Below are 23,833 nucleotides of genomic sequence, written 5' to 3'. Positions count from 1 at the left end.
CCTTCACAGCACACAGCAGTGCAACAGGAGAATGACCGACTTGGGCTGCTGAGCTAAGCGTTCCCACGGTCATAAGCGCTGGCAAGCGCCCTGACTAAGCAAAGATAGGGGTCATTTCTGAGGAAAAAGAAAAGAAAATAGAAGAAAAATAGGAAAAATCATAACATAACCAGTACAGCAAGTACAACTTTTGATATTTTAAGAATATATCTCCTGTTCCTTTGATGATCCAAAACAGTTACAGAGTTGGACTCTCAAAATCATTGGCTTCTAGGTCAATGCCAACCAGAGAAGTATCTCTCTTACACAGCAGTCAGCTATCAATATCAAATCCAAGATCAACTCATTGTTTTCAACACCTGAAAGAGTGCCTATTCTACAGAAATAGCAGCATTTAGGTGGATACCTGAACTGAGTTCTGAATGTTCTACCATAGAGCCATCCTGTCCTTTCTTCTTTGTATAGAAAGATAGTTGGAAAAACTCACTCTTTCACAAAGATCTTTATCAATACTGCAGTTAGAGAGGATCTCTCCTGGTTTTCATCTATTCTGCCAGATTCTGTAGGTGTTCATTTTGTTGACTCAGCTCTCTGAGCTGACTCAGAAGCTGACATGATATTTTGGATGGATACCAGCTTAAAAAATGCATTATCATTCATTTTTGCAGAAAACAGTTTTGTATATTAGCTCTATCTACCATCATCTAAAGATATGATCAATATCTTCTTTTTTGAACTTGTCACTACTCTTTCAGCCATCCACTATATAGTATCTCTACTCAAACCCTCTCATCACCTTTTACTTTTCATGGATAGCCTTGATTTTGTTGCTGCATTTGATTCTCTATTGGTATTGGAACCTCTTTATAATAAATCCTTACTTGGAGCTGCAGGTCTGATACTCTGTTCAGGAATTGACATTTGTATTCAATATATTAATGGAAAAGATAATATCCAGGCTGATATGCTTTTCCAACTCCTTTTGGATGAATATCATCATAAATTCCCTGCTGACTGCATCTGCACTTTCACTCCACCAAGAGATCTACTGCCAGTGCAATGGAGACAATCTTTCTAACTACACTGGGCAAGCATGCCCCTTGCATTTCTTGCCCAGCTTCCTCTCTTTCTCTTCTCAATGAACATGTTCTGTTTCTCCAAGCTCATGTGATCAAGCTTGGAGCAGCAAAGAGTTATACAACAGAAGCACATGACTATATACAGTTTTGCATTACTTATACACTGCCACTTGAACCAACACCACTTACTCTCAGCAGGTACATCACCTATACATCCCAATTCATCTCATCTGGCTCAAAATACTTGACTGAAGTCCATCATTTTCTAAAAGACCTCTATCCTGACTTCAATACCAATTGCAAACATCTCATGGTGCAAGCTACTATCTGTGGCTCAAGAAAGATAAGAGGTGATTCCACATTCCAAAAACTACCTCTTCAATTATTCTATTTGATCACCTTTTGTCTTTTTGCTAACATCTCAGATTCTTATGATGACCTCCTATTCACTACCATTCTTGCTTGCTGCTTTTATAGCTGCCACTGGTCAGATGAGCTTATTTAGAAAAATGACAAACAACTTCAGGACTTTTGCAAAATAATCAAACATTCTTCCTTCATCCTCCAAAAGAATGATATACAATATCATCTTCCTTACAACAAGTCTGACCCCTTCTACTATAGCACTAACATCCTACTCACACAACAGAAGCTCACTGACCCAGTCATGCTCCTATTGCAATATATAAAATGTTGAGATCTTTTTTATGGCCTATATGCTTCACTCTTCCTTTGTGAAAACGGTGATATTCCATCATGAAATTGGTTTGACAAGAAGTTTTTTGCAATTCTAGACAGAGACTTTGATGGTCACTCTGCTAGAGCTGGAGGAGCTATGTTTTATGCATTGCTCAGACTTTCAGAGTCCATCATACAAGCTCTTGGTCAGTGGTCTTCTAAAACATGGACCATTTACATTTGGAAACATCCTGCCTTACAAGCACAACTGCAATTAGTATATTTACATATTTATCATCCTCTTCTCTAATCTGCAACCCATTCAATCTTCTTGAACCACCATCACCCCCACTGCTCACCAACCAAAAGCATATAATAGCCATTCACATGTTGTAATTGATTTGAGAGCAGTCTCTGAGGCCCTCATTATAGCCAGTTACATTCCACTCCTCAAGTGAGCAGCAGAGGCAATGGATTTTGATAATTCTAATTAAGATAGTTAATTTCTGATTTTTAAAAATAAAACAAAATTCACTTGTTTTGTAAAATAGCAATAATAAAAATTAAATTTACCTTATCTATTGCAGACATTATCTCCAGAGTTATAGTACTTTATATAGTAAGAACAAATATATGTAAATACCAAATATTGATATAACTGATGTATAACTGGAGCATACTAGTCTTGTATTCCATAGAACTTCAAGCTGAAAGTATTTTTTCTTATCTGTCAAGTTGGCATCAGTGATTTTAAAAACAACATTGCAGCCAGTTCTGGAACTTACATTAGCTGATAAGTAAAGAATCCCAAAAGAGCAGAATATACAATGAGTCTTTAGAAAGCTAAATCATGGAGTGAGTTCCAAAGCTGACACCAAGTGTTGAAATACAAGCTGGTAGAATGAGATGATCAATCAATGTCTTATTACAGTAATTATATTCAAGTAACTGTATACTTACTTGTACTCTTGAGTACAGCACAATTTGCTCCTATAACAATTATTTCTTAGATATTCATATTCCTATAATACTTAGCTATGCTATGAACTATGCAGTTTTATTTAAATAGAACTGTAATTTGGTATATTAAAGAATATATTCATTCAACATACTTGTGCTCAAGTGCCCACTATACTAAGGATTTCAATAGGTTATAGGCTCTGGCTGTACCTAAAAATCCATTAAAGCATACTCTAATATCATCTCTTCTGGTTGATAAATGCTGGCTGTTTATTCTATTCTATCTAAACAATAAAACTCAAGCTATCATCTCCAATTATATCTACTGCTGTCAATAGCAAACTCAGTGAGTATTTTGTCTGTCTACCACACTGCAAGGCTGATGAAATGAACTGGACATTCTACCAAGATTGCTTACTGTTTGCTGCTGAAGCTGCTGGCCCTGAACCACCAGTTTCTGCAGATCCACAAAATCCTACAATAGAGAAAACTGCATCTATAGCTTGTCACCCTGATGTGGTGAGACTGTGCAAGTCAGAGGAGGCAATAGTGAAACAGAGAATTGTGTTGACCATTCCAGACTCATTCTTCTTGAAAGTCAAAGAAGAGACAACAGCAGGAAAGATATGAGAGAAAATGAAGAAGAAATTGGAGCATTGTCCAGAGAATGAAGATATCAAGACTCACCTGATGAAGCTACACATCCTGTATGAGAACCTTATGGCAACAGGAGCTGATCCAGGGTTGTTACCATCATATGATCTATATCTAGCAGTGTTAACAGCAACATTGTGGTAGTACAAGTTGCCTGGCACATAGACTCAATGTTTTAGACCAGCTGACCTGTACTTTCTTTTTCAGCTCACCATGTCTTTCTCTTCTCTTCCACTGTCATCTCTACTGCTTTCCCTCTGGTTCTTTCTTATAGGTTTCTATTCCTCCAAGCATGATGCCACATTGCTCATGGACTGACAAGCATGCATTTGGGCCTTGTAGCCTCAGAGCTTATACCTTCAAGATCTCAACATCAATATAGAGGTGGCTCACCTCCCTGACAACAGAGCTGTTTCAAGCATTGACAGGAGGATTGGTATGGGCCATTTGGATGTCTAATGCATATACCAGTTCATTTTGCTTTCCTATTCACTAAATTTCTCTCCAGTTTATTTCATCACAATTCTCCTCCCTACTCTGTCCAATGTGAAGACCAATGCCTACAGTGGATGACACCTCCTCAGAATATGCTAGAGATTGAGATACAGCAACTTGGACCACCATTTGTATGCTGAGCAGGGCAGCATACTCTCCCTATGCCATAGTTGCATGTATTTCAGGTGGTTTAGTCTTGCACAAAGCTGAGGTAAATAAGCTAGGACATTCTCTTTCTTCTGACACCTTTGTTTTAGGATACTAGTATATACACAAAGCCAACATGCATGACTCTGGTGATGCATGAGCATGCATATGGCTAACTCTCACTCCCTTAACTGTACCTGTTCCAGAGAATTTGATTTAACCTCCTCTTTCCCTTCTCCACCGAGCACTGAACGATTGAGCGAGCCTGGAGCCTTAACAACCGAGCCAAGTGAGTGTTTTATATGCTATTTACTCAATTTCCTCCTAGATACATCTGGTATCGACATACATCCCAAATTTCCCCTATGCTCAGCCATTCCGCAAGCAACTCGTGACCTCGCAGAATCGTCTACGTCAACAACGACGTATACTGCGACGTCTGCTCTCCTCAACAAGACTCTCGACCCAGACACTTACCTTCGTGGTATTAGTGATGAGGCTGACCGACGCGCCCTAAAAACCCGGACCAAAGAGGCAAAAGAAATTGCATTCAATGCAAATGCAAGCTCGTCCAAAAGTGGCCGGAAAGGAAAGGGAAAGAAGTCCAATGTGGAGTGTCATAACTGCCACAAGAAAGGGACATATCAGCGCAGATTGCTGGGCGAAAGGAGGAGGAGGAGAAGGACAAGGCCCAAAACAGAAGGGCAAAGGAAAGGCTACTGCAAATACTGCTGCAGATAGCGATGATGACAGCATTTGGACATCCACGTACGGTTCAGAATCAGAGGAGGACGACTCGAAATGGTTCGAAATGGCGGAACAAAATATTGCTGAATACTTGGCCGCCGAGTATTCGAGAGGGGAGGAGAATAGTCGCTTGGAAGGACCAAAAGTCGAACATGCGGACGAGGAAATTGCTTGGCTAACAGACGATGGAGAAATCAGTCTGGATGAGATAGAAAGCAGCAAATCCGATGCAGAAATGGACGACTCACTTCCTAATTGTTCCCCCCACAAAATCGACACTGAAAGCGACTATGATTCGATGCCAGACTTGGATTTCAACGGCATCCGTGAAGTAGACGGCGAGCGAAGATGAAGGTACTGGAGGCTGCCGCTGGTGCCTGAATACCGAGATTACGTTCTTGCAAAGGGTGAGTGGATATCGGTGCTCTGTCGAGGACACAGCAACAAATGCTCCACCGCGCTCCGCGTTCTGAACAAGATTGAACCAAACTGTTGCCAGCAACTTGACTAGAAGATCCAAAACATGCTCGAGAAACATCTTTGGAGAAGATAAGCTTGGCGGTTTGTACACACTCATGACGAGACTCGGGTTGGCATGGATGGACGCAGCGAGCTCGATAGTAGCACTAGATGTGTCAATGTACGGGCGGTTCCTCCTGAGTGTGCATGTCGCACAGAAGGGAAGGGATAAATAGCTCAAATCGGAGCAGCCGTTCAACTTGGATCTCCATGCCAGGAAGAGGTGTCATAGTTTTGCAATCGCTTGACCTCTCGAACGAAGTGTGAAGAAGGATCATATGCGACTCTTAGATGTCGCTGACTTCTTGGAATACCTGGTCGACCCTCGGTTTGGACGGCATTGGCAGACCACCGACGGACTGTATGACCATATCTTGGATGCCGGGATCTGAGGACGCGGATAATAGCCAATGCAGCGCATCAACCAGGAGTTCGTCTGACTGAGCTCTCACTGCAGCTGATCCAGCATCTCTTAGAGCCATTGCAGAATTCTGCGGCCACTTCTGTAAAGACATGAACATGAAAAAGGAGGCGATGAGGTGATATGCGACATCGGAGAGAGGTGTGCGATAAGGGCATTGGGAAAAGAAGATCGGCAGGATGGCCGATATGATGTAGGCAGCATAGACGAAAACGGTAATCGTACCAATAATCCAAGAGAGGGAGACCTGGAGGGGAATGAGAAATACTACTAATCCAAGGAAGAAGATAGCGAGAGCTGCATGCATGACGACTGGAAGGAGTCCGACCATGACGAAAACTTGCCACTTTTGAAAACCTGCATAGCGGAATTGGCGAGTGTGACTGCGCTCGCGTGACGTTCCAGACGGCAAGGCAGCATAGTGGTGAAGCCATTGCTTTACTAGCACGGCCATAAGCGCAGTAGTAAAGCTAAGTACAAGGCTGGTAAGCCGCAGCCCGTTGACCCAGACGTGGCCCCTGGAAGGAATAAATTTGGCGGAGAGGTTGGAAGGCGAAAAGGGGACCGTATCGAGGGGAGTCCCATTTGCAAATGTGCGTTGTATGGAGACCAGTTCGAATAATAGCATCACCGACGCCTGGGTGTAGTCTGGTTGCCAGCTCTGGTAAGTTTATACGATGAATGTTGTTACGACCGCGGAGAAAAGACCGGCCTTTAAGGATGTTCAGAAAGGGCAGTCATGGAACGAAAACAACTCACGAAAACCAGAAACACATCCAGATTCTCCCTGCATTCTCCCACCATGCGAATATCGGTCTTGGAGCTTGAGCGCATATATGCTTGCCACACAGCTGTGTTCGGCGCTGACTCTTCATAGATGGCATCTTGAGAATTTCCTCTTGTTGTTTACTGCCTGGAACTACATTCAGCAGATTCGTGACGAAAATCAGTAGAACACACCATCTCTTTCTCGATAGTCTTTCATCCCGAATACGCTCCTCGTCTCCTTCAATGGCTCAGTAAAGCTTTCTGTGCCTGCTTATTAGACCAAGTCTCGAGTAGGGGTATCTATCACCGTCGCCAAAACGAGGATGGCATTGAAAATATGAGCCATCTACATAACAGATGGTGAGAAAACAGTATACTGACAATGTTAAAGACTAACCAGCAGTAAGAGAATCTTCGGACATGTATTCCACTAGCCACACACCACCGTGACGAGTTTCCAGTGTTTGATTTCTCGTGCATCACCGAGATACGATGAAATATAGTCATGTGCTTCGCAGACTCGGACAAGGCATCCACGACCATGGTATTTCATGTTGGACTGGTGATACCGAACAGTGGTAGTGGTAGAAGGCCATGTTCAAATTATTCTCATGGTCCGTGCGTCCTCTATGGACAGTAGACCGTTCGCAGAGATACAAGGTACAGTAGACTGATGGATCAATTCGGTGCAAAGGAAAAGTGCAACGGCAAGTTTCGGTAAGATTCATGCGAAACCGTAGCTACATTACGTTCTCAGATAGAACAGCGTATGATAGGCTGGCTTCTCTTATTATTTAATAATATATCAGGGAATCCTAATTTCCCGAGTAGGCTGCCGGGATATGCTAAAAATTGGAATAGTAAACATCTAAGAAAACTCACTGCGCATCTCTTTCGCTGACCACCATCACCACATACGATTACTATCATTCCATGCATTCCCTCGTCACCAAGCACGACGAGCACAGCATCCCAGATGCAAATGGGGTCTCGTCCGTCGGTTTGTACGGCAATCAACCCTTTGGTTTGTGTGAAGAGGCCGTTCGATAGCCAATGACCACTCGTTGCAGGTCAGTCGTCATTAGTCTTCGTCCCTGTCGGCGACGTCCAGTATCGTTCCATACGTTGAGCGCGATGCAAAACGAGGGTGATCATGATGGAGATGGAGCTGATGGAGATCCGAAGTCACGAAAACGTGAGCCGAGTGACAGAAGAACGGACTTGCCTTTGTTGTCCTTACCCTTCTACTCTGCCCACGCATGTCGTTCTAGCTGTAACGACAAAGTTTCTCTATCTACCCCATCCCTGATCATCTGGTCTGTACAAGAAACCTCCTGTCTTTATAGTGGGCCAGTCGACTCGGATCGATCTCGGGGTGGTGAAACATCTCTCATCGAGTCAGAGTCCCCCTTACAGACTGCATTCTAGCCGCTATGGACCATGACGATGAAAGGACGCTGGAGGATGACCAGTGGCAGATTATTGACGGTGACGGCTGGTGGAGGACCTCGTATACGTCAGTCTCCTGGACGTCTTCCCTTACGACAACCAAGAAGGTCGCAGTCCTCCCACGACTGACTGTCGACGACTCGCCAGCTACCGTCCATAAAGACACAGATCTGTCCCTCAATTGTTCTCTGCCTGGTGTCCGGGCTGCTCTCGGCGCTCTCGACCGGTACGAGGCAGATGTTGGTTTTCACTTCTCGCAGAGCAGCACGGCGGCGTCAGTATCTGATCCATGTGATGGTATGAACAAGGGACGATGGAATGAGCTCATTGTAGATCTTTTTGGAGACATCCCAACATCTGCCTCGTCATCTTCCGCCTCATCCCGTGGGAGTCCATCACCATGTCCATCATCGTCCACCTCATCCACTTCCGCACCAAATACTCCCGCGAGCAAGCTGAACGCTTCGGCTAACTCGTTCGTCCCTACCTTTGTCTGCCCCGTTCCTTCACAGAACCACAAGATCAAGATCACCAAGGACGAACAGGGCTTCTATATGGGGGTGGATGAGGAGGATGAAAGGGACGAAATAGAGGAAGAGATTCGGAATATCATCGGATCTTGCGAAGAGAAGGCTCACCGTGTCTTTGCGCCTTTCGCTCCAGACGAGCGCAAGTCGCCGGACTCTGACGACGATGCGTTCGTCGTCAAAATGCCTAAGCGCCGGCTACTAGAGGATGATGAGGGCTGGATTGGCTTCGGGGACAAGGACAAGGTGCAGAGGAAGAAGGATCTCTTTGATGCTCTTACACGCCGGTGTCGCTCTGCGGTACCGGACAAGGTGTCGACAACTGAAGGGTGGATTGAACCTAAGCGTCAATCCTCTGCAGGGCCCACAGTGATATCGTCTGGCTGGATAGAGCCGGGGAGCGCTAATCCGCCCCGAGATCCCAAGCCGCCTGCGAAGAATCCTTCCAAGCAGGGGCAGGGCAAGAAGCTGAGCGCGTGGAGCAAGACACATAAGCGGGGCAGATCGTCGGTCTCCTCATACTCATCGACGTCCTCTCGATCGTCTTCCTTTCATACGCCTCTATACCCACATCCTTCCCGGCCTGGCTACCCTTACCCTATGTATAATCCCCCAGTTTACGCGTATTCACCGATACGGCCGTATTTCTACGGACCGAATCCGGGGTACTTTCAACCTATGATGAATTATCGCGCTATGGCTGGGACGCGCATGTGGTGATCGATTTTGCATTTCATTCTTATTCGCATCATGCATATATACATATCATCACAGACCTGCATTTTTATGACCATTGATCTTTGTTTTTGTGCTATTTTGTTTTGTTCCTTTCTTGTGATTACTAAGAAATATGCGAAGACCCATCCTTGTTCTAGTGCATTGATGTATTTTGTACCAGTAATAGTATCGACCATGAAATGATTGCTGTTATGTGTAAATGAGTGCTACGAACGTCTGAGGAGGTAGACAGCATGCTTAGTTTCAAATGGCGTGACAAGCGCAAACAAATAATTGCGTCGCGTCTTCACCTTTCACCACATGCTGCAGTTTGAAAGGTGCGCGTACATTCAACTTTTTTTACGTTGGTAACGTTCTCTATTGTAGATGAATTATACCCCAGAAATCGACAACATAAATGACATTCTCGAATCTGTCTTCAGAAATCTCGTTCACGACGATGATCCCGAGATTGGCCTTTCTCGAATACAGCCCTGCGTGCGTTCTCAGCATCGAGTCCAGTGCCAGAGCCCGATATGCAAGCTTCCATTCGACCTTCTATCAGAAATATTCTTGCAGTGCTGCACCTTCAGCGATGCTATCAACCACAATCATCTCATCGAGCCGACCGCACTTTATCTCTCGCAAGCCTGCTCGGCGTGGCGTAACATTATCGTCTCAATGCCTAAGCCCTGGTCGATGATCACGATTCACGGTGCCAACGTCCACTATCGACCTCTTCACGCGAAACGTCTTCTTTGCACGTACCTCGCCCATGCCGGTCAAGCTCCCCTCAATATCAGACTCGTATGTGCATCAAGTATTCCTAGCTCGAACGATGTTTTGTTTCTCGATTTTCTGCGCACTCTGCTCATTCAGTGCGAACACCGCCGCATGTCTTTAATAACCGACCTCAAGAATTCCGGAGTTAGATTCATTGGGGCGTTCAACCTCCTATTCTCCTCATACGCGACGAACATCTACAGTGTCACGATGCTTCCAGGACTGGGGCCGCTTTTCATCGTCTCTTGTCCAGCCCTGTCCCACCTCACGGTAACAAGACCCACGTACTGGGACATGGTTTCGCTTGCTTTGGCGAGTTCCTCCAGGACCATTAGCCGAATCGACCTGGTTGACTGTTCAGTGGCGGATATTTGCTACCTTGGCTCTATACCCCCTAAGCTCACACACATGGCAATCCAAAATCCCCTCCACAGTCACCCGTCTGATACCATATCTATACCGCTTCTCGTCTCTCTCACGATCGCGCTTTCCAAGCCTCACCTTCAGCCGCTTAATGGCATATTCGAAACGCTCTCCCTTCCCAATCTTACCTCACTGACTATATGCGCTCCGGATCTTCCTATCGATACGTTCATCGCTTTCCTGGAAAAGTCTCCCGCTCTGCGGACATTGACCGTGTCTTCATGCATCTCTGATTTCCGTTTATTCATCGCAGCATCGAAGAATCTTGCGGTCTTAGACATTTACGCGCACGAAGAGTGTTTGGATGAAATCTTCGATGTTATCAAAGGAAGCAGGCGGCCCTCTGACGCGATTGTACTGCGCATGGTCGAAAAGAAAAGTGACGAAGACGAAGGGGATATGTCTTTCTCAAAAGATAAGCATTTTGCCGAGGACGACGACAGCTCCGCCCACGTCGGCTCAACTCTAAAAGAAGAACACCACGATGACGATCAACAAGGCAAGGACAATGACGACGAGGATGAAACCTACAGTTCGGAGGAATCGGACGAAGAAGTCGATATTGCTTACCAGAAGGTCAGTTCCGAAGTTATCCATGGCGCTCGTCTCAGATATTCCAATCAAATGCGAAAATTCCGCGCTGCGGGACGCAGAATTGCTATCTGTTGAAAATTTTTAGATGTTTATATGATCGGTCACCAAAGGCATGTTAACGTCAGTTTCTCTGCGTCTTATGTATTGTAGCAACCGAGATGAAAATAATTTGAGTCCTACCCTTCGCAACAGCTACATGCCATAAATTTTTCCGTCATCTCCAATATTAATGTTGGAGCTGGCTCGAGCGCAAGCCAAAAACGGTTTTCCCACGCCATCGAGTGTTGACACCGTTCCATTTTGGGAAACCCCGATTCCTTTTGACTGTCCACCAAGAAAAGGAAAAACGTCAAGGTGTGTATTTCGCTCCCTGCTCCTCTTCATGATGTTTTAGTAAAAGGGTCGAGCCTCTCGCCGTCTCTGTGGAAAGAACCTACGATAGCATTTCGCTTGCCCAAACCCCATTCGCGTCTGAATTCCCAATACACTTTCTCGCGAGTTTGCAGAAGTGTGTTGTAAGGCTAGACCGACATTTTAGACTCTTTTTTTCCCCTATTGGCTGGCATGGTCTAGAGATCCATGATATGCTAGTAAAGGCAGAGTCGCACATTCAGCCATTCCCTTCAGCCGAGCTCGTGCAGATGCAGGTCTCCTCTGTTCGAGTGGTCCCTAGATGTGGTTTCACTAGTTCTGGGATGGTACATATTCTGCCAGGATATCAGCGCTCAAGGCAAAGACCAACCTTGTCAGCGTGTGGTTCCGTGCATAAATATGTGGGTTCGGGCGATGTATGGAGCTTTCCCGGAGAAGAGGGTGCTATGAGATCATCCGTAGTTTGTACTGACGTTCTTTTTTTTTTTTAAAAAAAAAGTTCTCCGTTCGAAATCTATCGCTGATTGGTTTTCGTTATAGGCTTATCTTGCTGATAACGTACTATGCTTGCCGAGCCAGGTATCCACTACGCTCTACATACTTTTTGCGATGTACCGGTACCGGGTTCTATCTAGTACTTGTTTTAACGTTGCCGAGGACATCGGCATCACGCATGACTTGAGCGCTATGACTCTGTGATGTGATTCGAGTGTTATCAAACACGTCAAGTCTTCAATGATATGCAAGGCTATGAATGCTGCACGGATGGGGATTTCCTGTGCGTACCATGTACGAATGTTCCGTTTCTTATGTATTTACTACGCAAATCTGGCGTCAGGATGACATCACGGTCTGGAAGATGAAGATAAGAAACGTCTATCGCAGCTCGACGATGGCGTTGCAAGTTCTCCGTCGAGTTCCAAGACGCTCGAAAGCCATCGTTACTCCGACCAACTCCCGAATGGGCTGTCACCCAAAAAAACCGCCCCCTACTCCAAATAAGGAGGGTTGCCACACGACGGGCGCAGTCGTATCAATTCGTCGCTACGCGATCTATTTCGGATTACGCAATAGAAATTCTTGTCGTCGTTCTGTATTTGATAATATGCTGAGATGGTCGCGCAGAAAATACGTATTCATCAAACCTCCCATCTAACACTTATACCACCACGACTCCTTGCTGGGGCTTTTTCCCTATACCCGTCGAGATTTCCTCCCCGGCTGTATCTTTAGAGACTCGAAGCTCCAAGCTGACTGTCTCGCCCACACTCGTTAATTCATGGCGTCGGCGGTTCGCCCACAAAACCTGCTTCTCCTCCTGTGTCTCCTGCTATGCCACTTCTCTTATGTTCATGCTTATGTCGTGGACCATTCGGTCCCAGTATTGGTCCCGCGGAAAGCCATCGTCTCCAACGCATCTGGGACCGTAGTAGTGGTCGATTCGTCTACCCAGGAGACGATAACTCAGGGTGATGCGAATGATGGAGCAGGCGACGGTTTTTCTCCGCCTGCGATGTTGTGGATAGGGTGCTGCCTGCTGATTGGCGTGCCCTTATCGTTTGCTGGGATCAGGGGGTGGAGACTCACGACTGGGGCCGGTATAGGTCTTTCCGCCGGGGTATTATGTGAGTTTGTGGAGTTTCATCACACCCAGACCTGGAGCTGATGTGTTACTCAAGCCTGGTCCGCTATCATCAACAGCATCAATAGTCAAGGCGTATCCGACATCGTGCTCACGTCCATCATTCTCGTGTTTATCTTCTTTGGCTTCTGTTTGGGTGCTTTCGAGTTCGCACGCGTAGGAGGGATCATTCTTATTGTCCTTAATGGTGGTCTGGCGTTTGGCGTCAGGATCGTCCTGCTTAAGGGAGGGTTGTTGGGCGGGAGCTCGCTCCATGTCAACTGGGCGATTGTTATCGCCTTTCCCATACTTGCGGGGCTATCGATGATATGGAAGCAGAGGCCTCCTTTGGTACGTTCTCACAATTGATTCGAACTTGATGGAGGCTGACGTATAGCGGTCTTTTAGCTTTTTGGATGTGCATCCGTCGGGCTTTTCTTAATGCCATTAGGCATCGACCTCATAGTTAACAAGCAAGACGGCATGAGTCGCGGACTGCGCTACTTGTTCGATCGCAACACCGCTCATTTGGCAGTAAGTATGCCACTTTGAGGATATCTGTTCCCAGTTGTAACAGGACGTTGACAGGACATTATGATTAATGGATATCACCCCAAATTGTCGACGCAAGTAATTCTGATAGTGTCTCTAGTAGCAACGTGCATTTTGTTTCTCCGTCATATCATATCATCCAAGTCTGACATTCTCCACAGACCAATACTTGCTACGGCCCAGCACTATGTATTTCCAAAACCTTTCAATCGCCACAAGGGTCCCCCGAGTGATGCGGAGCTCGCCATTAATTACCCGACTACGTTTGAGCAAAAGAAAGTGCAAGACTTCTTCATCGACATGTGGCACCGGGGAAGCGCTGCCATTGAAAAACACAACAACGGTAGTCGTTTTAGCCTGTAGATCCTCTTCGTCTGCTCTTTCCGTATCACTCTCGCTTTCGACCCTCACTGTACCACCACGCACATATCCATCCATCCACCCCATACATAGATTTTTCCTTGCAGATACCCGCGTCCCCTTTTTCTTTTCGCCTGAGGCCCTCCAGGTGAGGGCATTGGCGAGGTCATTTGACGCCGTATGGTACATACCTTCAGACATCTTTTCGCGTTACTAGCTCAGTGTTGCGACGGTCGGCCACCGTGAGTGAATGAGAACCCCAAAACGATGTGCCTAGTTTTTTTTGCCCTGATTTCCTATAGAGAGGGGAGGAGGGGGGGGGGGGGACCTTTGTCTGGCTACGCTTCCTCTATGGATTAACTGTGTCAGACGTTGAGATGAAAAACCGTTGGATTTGTTTGAATCTTTGCTCAGCGATCGCTGATCGTGTGAAATCCATTCATGGCGGACGTAAGGATCCAGATGGATGTGTGAAGCTTGTACACCGGGTAATGGACATCTTGGCCCAGCTCTGTGGTTCTCCCTTCCAAAGTTCTCGGCGGCTAGCCATGGTCTTGATCTGGCTGAATTATCAAGACCAACAAATCGAAAATGGCATTCTGGCTTTTTCTGTTGGTGAAAGCATCCGAGGCGCGAAGGCAAGATATATATAATGGCCATATGCACTGTATCTTTGTGATACAATATAAGACGGGCCGCTTGCCTCCTACACAGTTAATGCGGCGAAGATCGATTGCCAACTGATCCACGGGTGCTATCATATAGATGAGGGCTGTATTGTTACGTAGTCAGTGCTTATTTGTCTGCGTAATTTCCGGGACAGGTGTTCACTGTGTGGACATTGCCGCGCAGTAATTCTACCTCTCGTACGCAGTTCAGCAACTATACAGTGTAGATTGCTTCATCTCAAAGTTTGATGTGCTTCAATAGTAGGGTTTCGGTAATGAACGACCTATTACTAACATCCTATCCTACTCGAGCCAGGGGTTCTGGTCAAGAAGGGTGTTTGAGGGAAGTTTCAGTCCAATACGAGGAAGGCGACGATTCGGGAGAAAGTAGCGACGCGAGTCAGGAAGGTTCTTAAGTTCTGTTCTACTGTTCAAGGGTGTTAAAACTTATTACCAAACCCTCTTGAAGCCCGTTCGTCATCCGCTAGATTGTTATGAGCCTCCTTAATCAGAAAGAAAGAGACATTCTCTGAACGTTCGGGCCGGACATGTTGTTATTACCTATGTTAATAACGCACCGTTTGCGGGTCGATTTACTAACTGCTTAGAACGGCTCCGGGAGTTAGACGATGTTACCTAAGCTTGCGATACTCGGGTACATTGTTCCTGACGTACAATAGAATCATCAGCACCCGTGACACTCTGCTTCCAGACTGACAAGGTGAGGCACCTGCTCGGAGTGATTCGGGAGGATCCCACCACCGTGAATTCAGAACGGTGACACCACGTTAGAAGGGTGTCTGGCAATTATACATGTACGAGTGTACTACAAAGATGTGTGGGAAGATCATCAAGGTTCGGATCTTCCTGAGAAAAATGAAGGATCTAATCAAGGAACCGCGTCAGAACGTAACCAAAAAAAGATGACGGTTCCATACGGGCCAAGCTACGACAGAACAGAAAAGAGAAGGTAAACGTTTCAAGGTCCTGCCCCGGGTCCGGAAAACAACAAGTTACCGGGTTTGTTTGGTCCCGCCGCCAACAACCCAGCTCGAAAACAAGAGGACCCTGAAGGTAACCTCCCATCATTACCCGTTTTTCAAGATTCATCTTATAAATACCAGCCTGCAAACATGCTAAAGGGTTCCGCTACAAGAGAGAGGCGGTCCTGGACAGAAGAGGAGGACCGCCTTCTACGCGAGGCCGTTCAGAAAGGTGCGCTGCTGCCCTTCCCCCTCCCCATATACTGTAAGCGGGACTCCGGCCCTCAACAATGTGCTCTGCAGAGGACCCCGACAGCGCGAGCCCGTCCAAGTGGTACGCGATCGCCAAACATGTCCCGGACCGAACAAATAAAGACTGTCGCAAACGCTGGTTCGCCAAGATGGCCTCGGACGTGGTCAAGGGCGGATGGTCTCCGGAGGAGGACGCCAGACTCGTCAAAGCGATCGAGCAGTGCGGCACGAGGTAAACAAACTTTTTTTTAATGTTTTTTTCTTCATAACATTGAAAATTTTCTTTCCCCCCCCACTTTGTCGCGTCCAAGATGGTCAATGGTAGCAGCAATGGTACAGAGCAGGAATAGTGACCGTTTGTGGAATTTTTTTTTTTTTTTGGGTTATGTGGCGTCTAGTGCCCCTGACTAAGATATCTCGGCTTATTCAGAGTGCGCAAAGCGCTGGACGGATACCTTGAATCCCGCGATCGACAGAACAACCTGGACACCGGAAGGGGTAAGACAATTAAGAAAAGTTGACATCTTGACGTCGCTTATACTCGGTCCCTTCAGGACGCTCTCCTCCTAAAGGCCGTCAGCGAACACGGCAAAGTATGGACGAAAATCGTCAAAACATATTTCCCCGGAAGAACAGGCCTCTCGGCCAAGAATAGGTAGGTAATCCTTCTTCTTAGTCTAAGCCTTTTCAATACAAAACGTTAATCAAAATCTGTCGTAGATACAACAGTATAACGCGGGGTAACACTGATTCGCGACGTAGCCATGGACACTCTGTATCAGCGTCGGGCCCTGTGCCGTACACCCAGAACCACCAACCCGCAACGTCATCGTCGGGTCCGGTTGTCGTACACATGTCCCTGCCCCCGGTCCCGATACCGCAGCTCCCTTCCACCATGTATAACAGCCCATCGCAAGCAATGCGCTTGCCTTTTCCCATATCGTAAGGCTGTAAATCACGACGATCATGAACACAAACCTTTAGAAGGAAACTTTACCACCAATGTAATTTAATCACCAAGCTATGTATCCTTGTGTACATGGAAGAAATTGTAACATTGACACTTTCTATCACATCCCTTCCTCCCCTAGTGATGCAGAAGACTCTGTTTTTTGATGATTGGCCTCCTTCTCCCGTGACTCGGAGCGGGTTAGCTACGGTGGTCCGGATGGTGACAGGATGATTGTCCAAGCGTGATCGTAAACTATTATAGGCTATCAAATGTGACTGCACTGAACAAGCTATCCGTATGAGGTACTATATAGTTACATCTTCCCTCGTATTCAACTTTTATTTAACTTGTTAAATGCAACCATGCGTTGAAGAAAGTTTTGATATATAACCAAATTATACGAACAAATTATTTGCGTCGACAGCAAGATTTCACAACTATTAGGCTACAATATATCTAGGACATAACACAAACCTCCTCATGTATCAGTAAAGTCTCTAATGATTTCCCGTAATCCCACCTCCTCTTCAATCTTAAACTAACGTAAGCACCAAGGATCTCATGACAAAACGTACACTAACCTGTTGTCGAACCAATTCATCATCCAATCCTAATGACGTGCCAAAGACAGCATCAATTTCTTCCAGCGAGACATTCGCCGTCTCAGGGACGCTATATGTAGCCCACAAATACGCCAGAAAGCACGCGGTAGAGAAAATCATAAATGTCCCACTAGCGCGATCAGACAAAACGTCAGCGTATATATGCCTCACCAAGCAAAGTCGACATTTACGAAGCAGAACACTCGACGAGTACCGGTGTCACCAGCCCGATAAGGACTAACAGTTGTCAGAGAGCCGAACACTGACCATTGGGCAAGTAACTCACAGTTGTTGGTCCAATTAGACGCTGTGGACAATGCGACACCCTTACTCCGTATGGACAGCGGAAAGACTTCGCTTGGAAGCACCCATCCGATAGGGCCAAAGGAGACACCATAGGACGCGGTAAATGTATAGATGAACCTGGGTATTGATGACATGACTACAAGGATGAACAAGACAGAGACTTACGCTACTCCAAACCACGCTGCAATGGAATGAGATGACCAATCGGCGCCATACAGAAGGATCTAAGGAAAGACTTAATTCCTATCGATCGATCGTGGAGACATAACCAACCAAAAGGGAAATTGCAAAGTGCGAACAGGCCATTACCGCGCTCCCGCCTAAGTAGAACTGAGCCATTAGTTCATTACCTCGCGCTCAACGCACCTCTCAACAAGGGTTTCCTCCCTAATCTGCATCAGAAATGAGGAGGAATGAGACCCTTCTGGTTACATACCGATTCGATCTATCTGTAAGATCGCCGGTATGACCGCAAAAAATTGAACGATCCCAATGCCTCCGGAAACCAATAGCGTGATTTTTTCTCCGGATAGTCCGATACTCTTGACAAGAATCGGACCATAGTATAGTAATGCGTTGATACCACTCCATTCTGGAATAATTATCACTTAAATCGTCTCATAGACAAGATTTCTGAACGTACGCTGAAACGCCATCATAAGCACGCCAACGGCCGTACGCGCTCGGTACTTCTTTGTGAACAGCGCTCCCCAGGATCGAAGCTCCCCGAGGATCCCGTGAGTTTTTAGATCGTCAGCATTGGGACACGTTCGTTGGAGAAGAGTGGCTTCAGCGCGCATCTCTAAAAGCTCAATCTAAAAGTACAAGTACGGAAAGCTGATTAACTGGTCAAAGGGAGAGCGGTAACTGTTACCTGAATCAAAGGATCCCTCTTGGCTTCTGTAGGCGTTCGCCGTCTCAGCTTCGCCAAACTGGCTAAAGCTTCTTCATACCTGCCCTGAAGAACCAACAGGCGAGGTGATGCAGGGAGGAATAGGCATCCAGCACATAAGATGATCCCAGGAACGATCTGAATACCTAATGGTATCCGCCAAGACGCTGAGCTGGGTACTGAGGCACACCAGGTATGTTAGCGAGCCAAGTCATGAAATGATAAATGCCTACTTGAACGCGTGAAGAACCCGATCCAGAAACCAAATACGACTCCCGAAACGATGGCGAACTGTTCCAAGGCCATGAGAGATCCACGTAATTCGGGAGGACTGATTTCAGCCATGTATAATGGTGACAGCACACTGCGTAGTCACAGTGAGTTAGCAGTGACTGAAAAGACGAAGGAAAAAGACGAAGGGAAAATGGACCTCAATGCCCCTACGCCTAATCCCCCAACAGCACGTCCGATGAATATATGATACAATTTCCAAGCGCCACACTGGAGTGCAGAACCTACACAAAATACAACTATATAGTATTAGTGAGAAGGTAACCGCCTTATACAACGTAGACACACTGCAAGCTGCGAATATCGAAAGCCTTCGAGAGTGCCGGTCGGCCAAGAATCCTGATAACACAGAACCAGTCAATGCACCAAGCTCCAGAATAGCCGCTTCAAAAGCGTGTAAGAATTAATCCAACGACCAACGCGTGAAGCTCAACTCATAAGGCCCTCCTGGAAGGGTGATATGGGCCAACGCTCCGTAAAGTCCTTCATCACGAGTACATTGGCAATCTAACCATCATCAATACATAAGCACGGAAACAAACAAAATAGACATCGACACATACCACACCCTGGTCATACCCGAAACTCAGACCCCCAATGCTCGCAAATATCACACACCAAAGTGTGTACTGGTTGCTGAACAGTCCAGCGAGACCTTTCGGACCGTAGGAATAGTTATACGAATGACCATCCGGATGAACAGTCAAGCTGCCTCCATCTCGTAGCTGTGCCCATGGTTCGTCCGGGCTAGGATTAAGAGCCGCGTTCTCTGAATCGGACTCTGGTATATTGAGGTAGGCTTGGTTGCTCGTCTATGCAGAGGTCAGCCTCCTGCAGGCATAAAGAGCAGTTACTCACAGCGGTCATGCGATATCTGACGGGAAGGGTGGTTACTCCAGGTAGGGAGCTGGAGATGTAAGTGACGGTAGGAATACAAGTGACGTTGGTAGGGCGGCGACCACGTGCACAGAAACGCGTGGCTGCGCTGTGCGCGCTTGTTTTGGACTTCGAATTCTTATGGCCACTCAAGCTACATACGTCGTCCCTAGATTTATCCTGACGCCATACCGGGCTTAAAATTCTACTGCAAGTTGCAGAAGGTACTTCTACGATATCGCTGAATGGCCACTGCGTACTCAGGTTCGGATACCTTTAATCTGAGTGCCAAACGGATTCGAAAAGATGGGCCACTGGGAGGTCTCCATCTATCTACTTGTGTTCCGCTCGCTGCTTGCTCAGGTTTCTTTCACTTCACTGGTACAAAAGATCTTGTTGTCGATGCCTATTGGTTGATATACTTGGATTTCGTTAACGCCATCCTCGATGATCGCCCCAATTACCCCGCCTCGCAGATCGCCTTCCGTACCAAAAATAACGACTGACGAAGGAATTATTGCTATTTCGAAAACCTTATTTCCTTAAATCACCTACCAAATGCTCCGGTGTCGCCAGCCAGACTTGTTGCACCCTCATGAGTCTATATGGCGCCTACATCTGATAATAATGTTGAGAAGCTGCGGACCAGTTTGCCCAAAGTTTGTCAAGACATCAATCACTATAATGACAATGTTGGACTCTGACAGCCAGATCAAGGGGCATGCTGCGCAAGAGGGCATTGCTTACCGTTACCGTTGATCAAGGTTTACTTATCAGATATGTGCTAAGTCATCTCATTTACTAGAGCGGCTTCTCAGCTTCGAATACTGCGCATACATATTGAACGCAGCTGCAGTTAAAGCGAGTCTCTGTCCAAGTACTTTCCTGCCGATCTTCGCTTTGATGAATAACACGCTGGCTAAATTCGTTCATGCCCCCACAACGTCGATGGATGAATCCGTTCCCTAGTACTCTATTCTCGACCTCAAGCTGCGGAATTCGTAAAGAGTTTGACTAAGAGCCGAATTCTAGGTTCAGCACATGATAGTTATCTGACGGACTGTATAAAGGTGACTCTCATGGAACAACTCAACCAGTGCATATTTCGCTCATCGTCAATCTGCAATGTCAGAAGGACCACAAGAACCACACGGACATGGACACCATGGAAGACATGGACACCACGGACCACACAGACACAGTCAATCTTCAACGTCCGAGGGATCACAAGCCGAGGGACCACAAGAGCCACACGGACATGGACACCATGGAAGACATGGACATCACGGACCGCACAGACATAGTCAATCTTCAACATTGGAGGGATCACAAGAGCCACACGGACATGGACACCATGGACGACATGGTGGACATCACGGACCACACGGACGCAGACAGCGACCTCCCACCACCCCCGCCGACTGGGAACGATCTGACAACTTCCATAACTCCCACCTTTTGCGGAAAGACGAAGCTCTCGATGCTGCGATCCAGAACAGCGAGGCAAATGGCTTGCCGCCCATTTCTGTCAGCCCTGCTGCGGGACAACTCTTGTACCTGTTGGCAAAGTCCATTGGTGCAAAAAGGATCTTGGAAGTGGGTACGCTCGGAGGGTCTGTGATCTAGCTTTTAGTCCTTGGTGGAGTCATCTGAATCCTTGCTAGGTATTCCACCATTCACCTTGCGAGGGCGCTCCCAGATGACGGGAAGGTCATTACTTTAGAGCTAAGTGAGCACCACGCCAAGGTAAGCACGTTCGTTTCTCGCAAGTCATGGAGACTCAACTCACACATTATGTTCTCCAGGTCGCAACAGAGAATATTACCAAAGCAGGACTGGCCTCTAAAGTTGACATCATTGTCGGCCCCGCCCTTGATTCGCTTCAAAAGATCGAGTCGGAACCGAAATTCGACTTTGTCTTCATCGACGCTGACAAGATCAATACGTTGAACTATTTCATGGAAGCTAAGCGACTTTTGCGTAAAGGAGGGGTTATCGTATGTCGATCCTTTTTGTGTTTTCTTCCCCCTTGGCTTAAGCATATTAACAGTACGTGGACAATGTTATTCGAGGTGGACTTGTCGCGGATCCCGTTGATACCAGTGAGAATTCCGATGGTGTGAGAAAGCTCATTTTGGCATTGAAAGACGATGAGGAAGTAGAGGGGACTACAATTGGCACTGCTACTGGGCAAGGGTATGACGGGTTTTTGTATGCTGTCAAGAAGTAGGGCTTAGTATGCCAAACGGACTGGGGGTCGCATGCAGAATACAATTCACGGTTTGTAATATACAGATTCTTATGGTTTACTTGAATTGCCATCATATACATGAGTCCACAGAAGGCAGTCAAATTGTATTGCATAGAAATTTGATTTACGAGGCACTGTCTTGCTCAATACTTGTGATACTGCATGTATTTCCAGATGCTGTAGCACTCGTGACCGTGAAGGGCTGCGTCAAAGAACATCAACATGGGCATGGCGACCAAGTAGCAGCAGATGACTTACATAGCTTCCAAGATGCGGCCATGACCCGCACCAGCCCGATGCGGCTGTTGTCGCAGTAATCTCGACATTGCTATAGATGATCGGACCAAAATCAAAAGCAACATCGTACAACTGAGAGCCACATGAATGGAAGTAAGATGGGAAGAATGGTTCTCGCTTACTTCGACAGCAAATATAGCACTAGACGAAGGAAGAGGTGATCAGAAGGAAGGAAGGGAAAAAAAAAAAGAGGAAACGGGAACTGTCACACCGATTCATGGTATTTCCTGTGACATCAAGTACCGTCGACGCGGAGCTAGAGCCAGATGAAAGGGTACACGTCCATTCGGTCCCGCTCTACGAAATTAAGGTTCACAGATTTATATTCTGATCGGCGAGCAAACTCACAACATTAAACTCAAAGTGCACTGTATCCCCGGGGTACACATTGAATCCATTACCCCAGGCGAGTGAAGGTGTGCCATAGAACCCGTCGCCAATCCACCATGTCCCACTGCGGCCATCGAGGACAGCTTGAAGGACGCCGTTGTCGGACTGTAAGCCTGGCCAGACGTAGGGTGTACCTCCGGGCGTCGGCAGGTCGGGAACGAGCATGTCACCGGACATGGCCATGAAGGTACTGAGGGAAAGCGGTCGTCATTCGAATATGGCAGGAGGAAGACAATGGATGACTTACGTAGCGTCCCATTCGACTGTGTACCAGTCGACTGCCGCTACCAGGGAGAGAAGACAGAAGAGGGAAAAGAAGGAAAACGATCGCATCTTTTAGATGATGCATCCATTTCACTGACTTTATAATTCGATAAGATCGTGGACCCGGGCCGTCAGCCATATGCAACATCCGTCTAGTACGTGCGAGTATATGAAGGGTTAATAGTGGTTACATTCCTTTGGGTGTTCTTCGGAAAGATAAAAAAGACATATCAGTTCGACGGAGAAACTGGAAGCAAAAGCACCAGATCATATCTAGGCCCGGACAATTGTAATGCTTCTTGATAACTCATGAGGGAGAAAGGGTTTAGTACCGGAGATAAGCAGCTCTAATCAGAAACGCGAGACGAGAGGAGAGACCACGTTGAGCATCCACTGGAACTTGGACACATGGCCGTCATGTCACCAGATGGAGGTTCTGGGTGCTGAGTGAAAATACTAGAACGCAGTTGAGAAATATTAGTCTATTGCTGTCTCGAGAGGATGAATGGTAAGAGGGAGGCTATCGCAAGCTCGCGTATGATGCATGTGCCTTCGATTCATCGATCTGGTCTGGGTGGCATTTTGGAGCTCAAAACATGAGCTGGGGGACACCAAATTGACGAAGACTGCTTTTATTGTGCCAATCTTATGGTAAGGGCGCTTGAATGCGGTTCAAGACTGGTCGGTGGAGGGAGAGGGAGGGGGGCAACGATGAAAAAACTGGCATCTATTATTAATATTAGCCCCGGTAACGTCACTTTAAGCTGTCGTAATAATATTAGCGAATAAATATACTGTCAAAGTGCAAATCGCTCTGGCATGTCAATACCCTGGTGCACCGCAACGTTCCAATCCAGGTGTGGAGCTTTGGAGCTTGAAACTTGAAACATCATCATTCCCTTACCGGATGTGCTTTCGTTGTAGATGCGGCAACGTAAGGCAG

The 23,833-nt window shown here is 46.6% G+C and overlaps 14 protein-coding genes across 14 annotated transcripts; 11 read left to right on the top strand and 3 right to left on the bottom strand.

Annotated features, from left to right (window-relative positions):
- Positions 1-442: 442 nt before the first annotated feature.
- BT62DRAFT_886431 (uncharacterized protein) lies at positions 443-595 on the top strand (the record flags this gene model as incomplete). Its single annotated transcript, XM_043182878.1, has 1 exon — positions 443-595. A coding segment is annotated over one exon (153 nt), but the record flags the coding sequence as incomplete, so codon positions are not given.
- A 117-nt stretch (positions 596-712) lies between these two features.
- BT62DRAFT_886868 (uncharacterized protein) lies at positions 713-1,078 on the top strand (the record flags this gene model as incomplete). The annotated part of the gene is made up of 1 exon (XM_043182894.1): positions 713-1,078. The coding sequence occupies one exon, from the start codon at positions 713-715 to the stop codon at positions 1,076-1,078; it is 366 nt and encodes a 121-aa protein (XP_043043500.1).
- A 158-nt stretch (positions 1,079-1,236) lies between these two features.
- Positions 1,237-1,584, top strand: BT62DRAFT_868359 (uncharacterized protein; the record flags this gene model as incomplete). Its single annotated transcript, XM_043182513.1, has 1 exon — positions 1,237-1,584. A coding segment is annotated over one exon (348 nt), but the record flags the coding sequence as incomplete, so codon positions are not given.
- Positions 1,585-3,056: 1,472 nt separating this feature from the next.
- BT62DRAFT_886138 (uncharacterized protein) lies at positions 3,057-3,347 on the top strand (the record flags this gene model as incomplete). The annotated part of the gene is made up of 1 exon (XM_043182869.1): positions 3,057-3,347. A coding segment is annotated over one exon (291 nt), but the record flags the coding sequence as incomplete, so codon positions are not given.
- A 237-nt stretch (positions 3,348-3,584) lies between these two features.
- On the top strand, positions 3,585-5,112 carry BT62DRAFT_917543 (uncharacterized protein; the record flags this gene model as incomplete). Its single annotated transcript, XM_043184047.1, has 6 exons — positions 3,585-3,645; positions 3,924-3,997; positions 4,061-4,077; positions 4,220-4,302; positions 4,342-4,629; positions 4,667-5,112. 6 exons carry the CDS (start codon positions 3,585-3,587, stop codon positions 5,110-5,112), a joined length of 969 nt encoding a protein of 322 aa, XP_043043497.1.
- A 339-nt stretch (positions 5,113-5,451) lies between these two features.
- BT62DRAFT_618969 (uncharacterized protein) lies at positions 5,452-6,607 on the bottom strand. The gene is made up of 2 exons (XM_043181623.1): positions 6,460-6,607; positions 5,452-6,412 (listed from the first exon to the last, which is right to left on the bottom strand). Exon 2 carries the CDS (start codon positions 6,326-6,328, stop codon positions 5,567-5,569), a length of 762 nt encoding a protein of 253 aa, XP_043043496.1. The 5' UTR covers positions 6,329-6,412; positions 6,460-6,607; the 3' UTR covers positions 5,452-5,566.
- A 1,083-nt stretch (positions 6,608-7,690) lies between these two features.
- Positions 7,691-9,382, top strand: BT62DRAFT_618976 (uncharacterized protein). Its single transcript, XM_043181624.1, has one exon. It carries the CDS (start codon positions 7,902-7,904, stop codon positions 9,162-9,164), a length of 1,263 nt encoding a protein of 420 aa, XP_043043495.1. The 5' UTR covers positions 7,691-7,901; the 3' UTR covers positions 9,165-9,382.
- Positions 9,383-9,466: 84 nt separating this feature from the next.
- BT62DRAFT_992031 (uncharacterized protein) lies at positions 9,467-11,942 on the top strand. The gene is made up of 8 exons (XM_043190319.1): positions 9,467-9,499; positions 9,605-9,659; positions 9,741-9,968; positions 10,041-10,943; positions 11,200-11,315; positions 11,356-11,469; positions 11,500-11,608; positions 11,650-11,942. Exons 1-8 carry the CDS (start codon positions 9,483-9,485, stop codon positions 11,728-11,730), a joined length of 1,623 nt encoding a protein of 540 aa, XP_043043494.1. The 5' UTR covers positions 9,467-9,482; the 3' UTR covers positions 11,731-11,942.
- Positions 11,943-12,612: 670 nt separating this feature from the next.
- Positions 12,613-13,869, top strand: BT62DRAFT_886772 (uncharacterized protein; the record flags this gene model as incomplete). Its single annotated transcript, XM_043182893.1, has 5 exons — positions 12,613-12,958; positions 13,013-13,305; positions 13,363-13,488; positions 13,543-13,613; positions 13,668-13,869. 5 exons carry the CDS (start codon positions 12,613-12,615, stop codon positions 13,867-13,869), a joined length of 1,038 nt encoding a protein of 345 aa, XP_043043493.1.
- A 1,743-nt stretch (positions 13,870-15,612) lies between these two features.
- Positions 15,613-16,839, top strand: BT62DRAFT_928779 (uncharacterized protein). The gene is made up of 6 exons (XM_043185577.1): positions 15,613-15,749; positions 15,821-16,001; positions 16,081-16,124; positions 16,200-16,267; positions 16,324-16,424; positions 16,490-16,839. Exons 1-6 carry the CDS (start codon positions 15,668-15,670, stop codon positions 16,713-16,715), a joined length of 702 nt encoding a protein of 233 aa, XP_043043492.1. The 5' UTR covers positions 15,613-15,667; the 3' UTR covers positions 16,716-16,839.
- A 248-nt stretch (positions 16,840-17,087) lies between these two features.
- BT62DRAFT_963552 (general substrate transporter) lies at positions 17,088-19,758 on the bottom strand. Its single transcript, XM_043188692.1, has 16 exons — positions 19,671-19,758; positions 19,376-19,624; positions 19,247-19,319; positions 19,101-19,196; positions 18,952-19,051; positions 18,755-18,885; positions 18,504-18,700; positions 18,273-18,444; positions 18,066-18,221; positions 17,996-18,016; positions 17,903-17,949; positions 17,795-17,853; positions 17,610-17,746; positions 17,515-17,560; positions 17,303-17,453; positions 17,088-17,253 (listed from the first exon to the last, which is right to left on the bottom strand). Exons 1-16 carry the CDS (start codon positions 19,677-19,679, stop codon positions 17,200-17,202), a joined length of 1,698 nt encoding a protein of 565 aa, XP_043043491.1. The 5' UTR covers positions 19,680-19,758; the 3' UTR covers positions 17,088-17,199.
- Positions 19,759-19,811: 53 nt separating this feature from the next.
- Positions 19,812-20,254, top strand: BT62DRAFT_618717 (uncharacterized protein). The gene has a single exon (XM_043181622.1). The coding sequence runs from the start codon at positions 19,934-19,936 to the stop codon at positions 20,192-20,194; it is 261 nt and encodes an 86-aa protein (XP_043043490.1). The 5' UTR covers positions 19,812-19,933; the 3' UTR covers positions 20,195-20,254.
- Positions 20,255-20,524: 270 nt separating this feature from the next.
- BT62DRAFT_928772 (S-adenosyl-L-methionine-dependent methyltransferase) lies at positions 20,525-21,984 on the top strand. Its single transcript, XM_043185576.1, has 6 exons — positions 20,525-20,626; positions 20,675-20,902; positions 21,083-21,301; positions 21,353-21,434; positions 21,494-21,685; positions 21,739-21,984. Exons 2-6 carry the CDS (start codon positions 20,814-20,816, stop codon positions 21,916-21,918), a joined length of 762 nt encoding a protein of 253 aa, XP_043043489.1. The 5' UTR covers positions 20,525-20,626; positions 20,675-20,813; the 3' UTR covers positions 21,919-21,984.
- On the bottom strand, positions 21,945-22,984 carry BT62DRAFT_928770 (uncharacterized protein). The gene is made up of 6 exons (XM_043185575.1): positions 22,874-22,984; positions 22,585-22,816; positions 22,448-22,533; positions 22,359-22,377; positions 22,198-22,308; positions 21,945-22,141 (listed from the first exon to the last, which is right to left on the bottom strand). Exons 1-6 carry the CDS (start codon positions 22,957-22,959, stop codon positions 22,064-22,066), a joined length of 612 nt encoding a protein of 203 aa, XP_043043488.1. The 5' UTR covers positions 22,960-22,984; the 3' UTR covers positions 21,945-22,063.
- Positions 22,985-23,833: the final 849 nt, after the last annotated feature.

The sequence above is a fragment of the Guyanagaster necrorhizus genome (genome assembly GCF_019112545.1).
Source record: "Guyanagaster necrorhizus MCA 3950 unplaced genomic scaffold BT62scaffold_5, whole genome shotgun sequence".
NCBI lineage: Eukaryota > Fungi > Basidiomycota > Agaricomycetes > Agaricales > Physalacriaceae > Guyanagaster > Guyanagaster necrorhizus.
The sequence above is the reverse complement of the archived record's forward strand: the minus strand, read 5'-3'. Positions and strand labels throughout refer to the sequence as shown.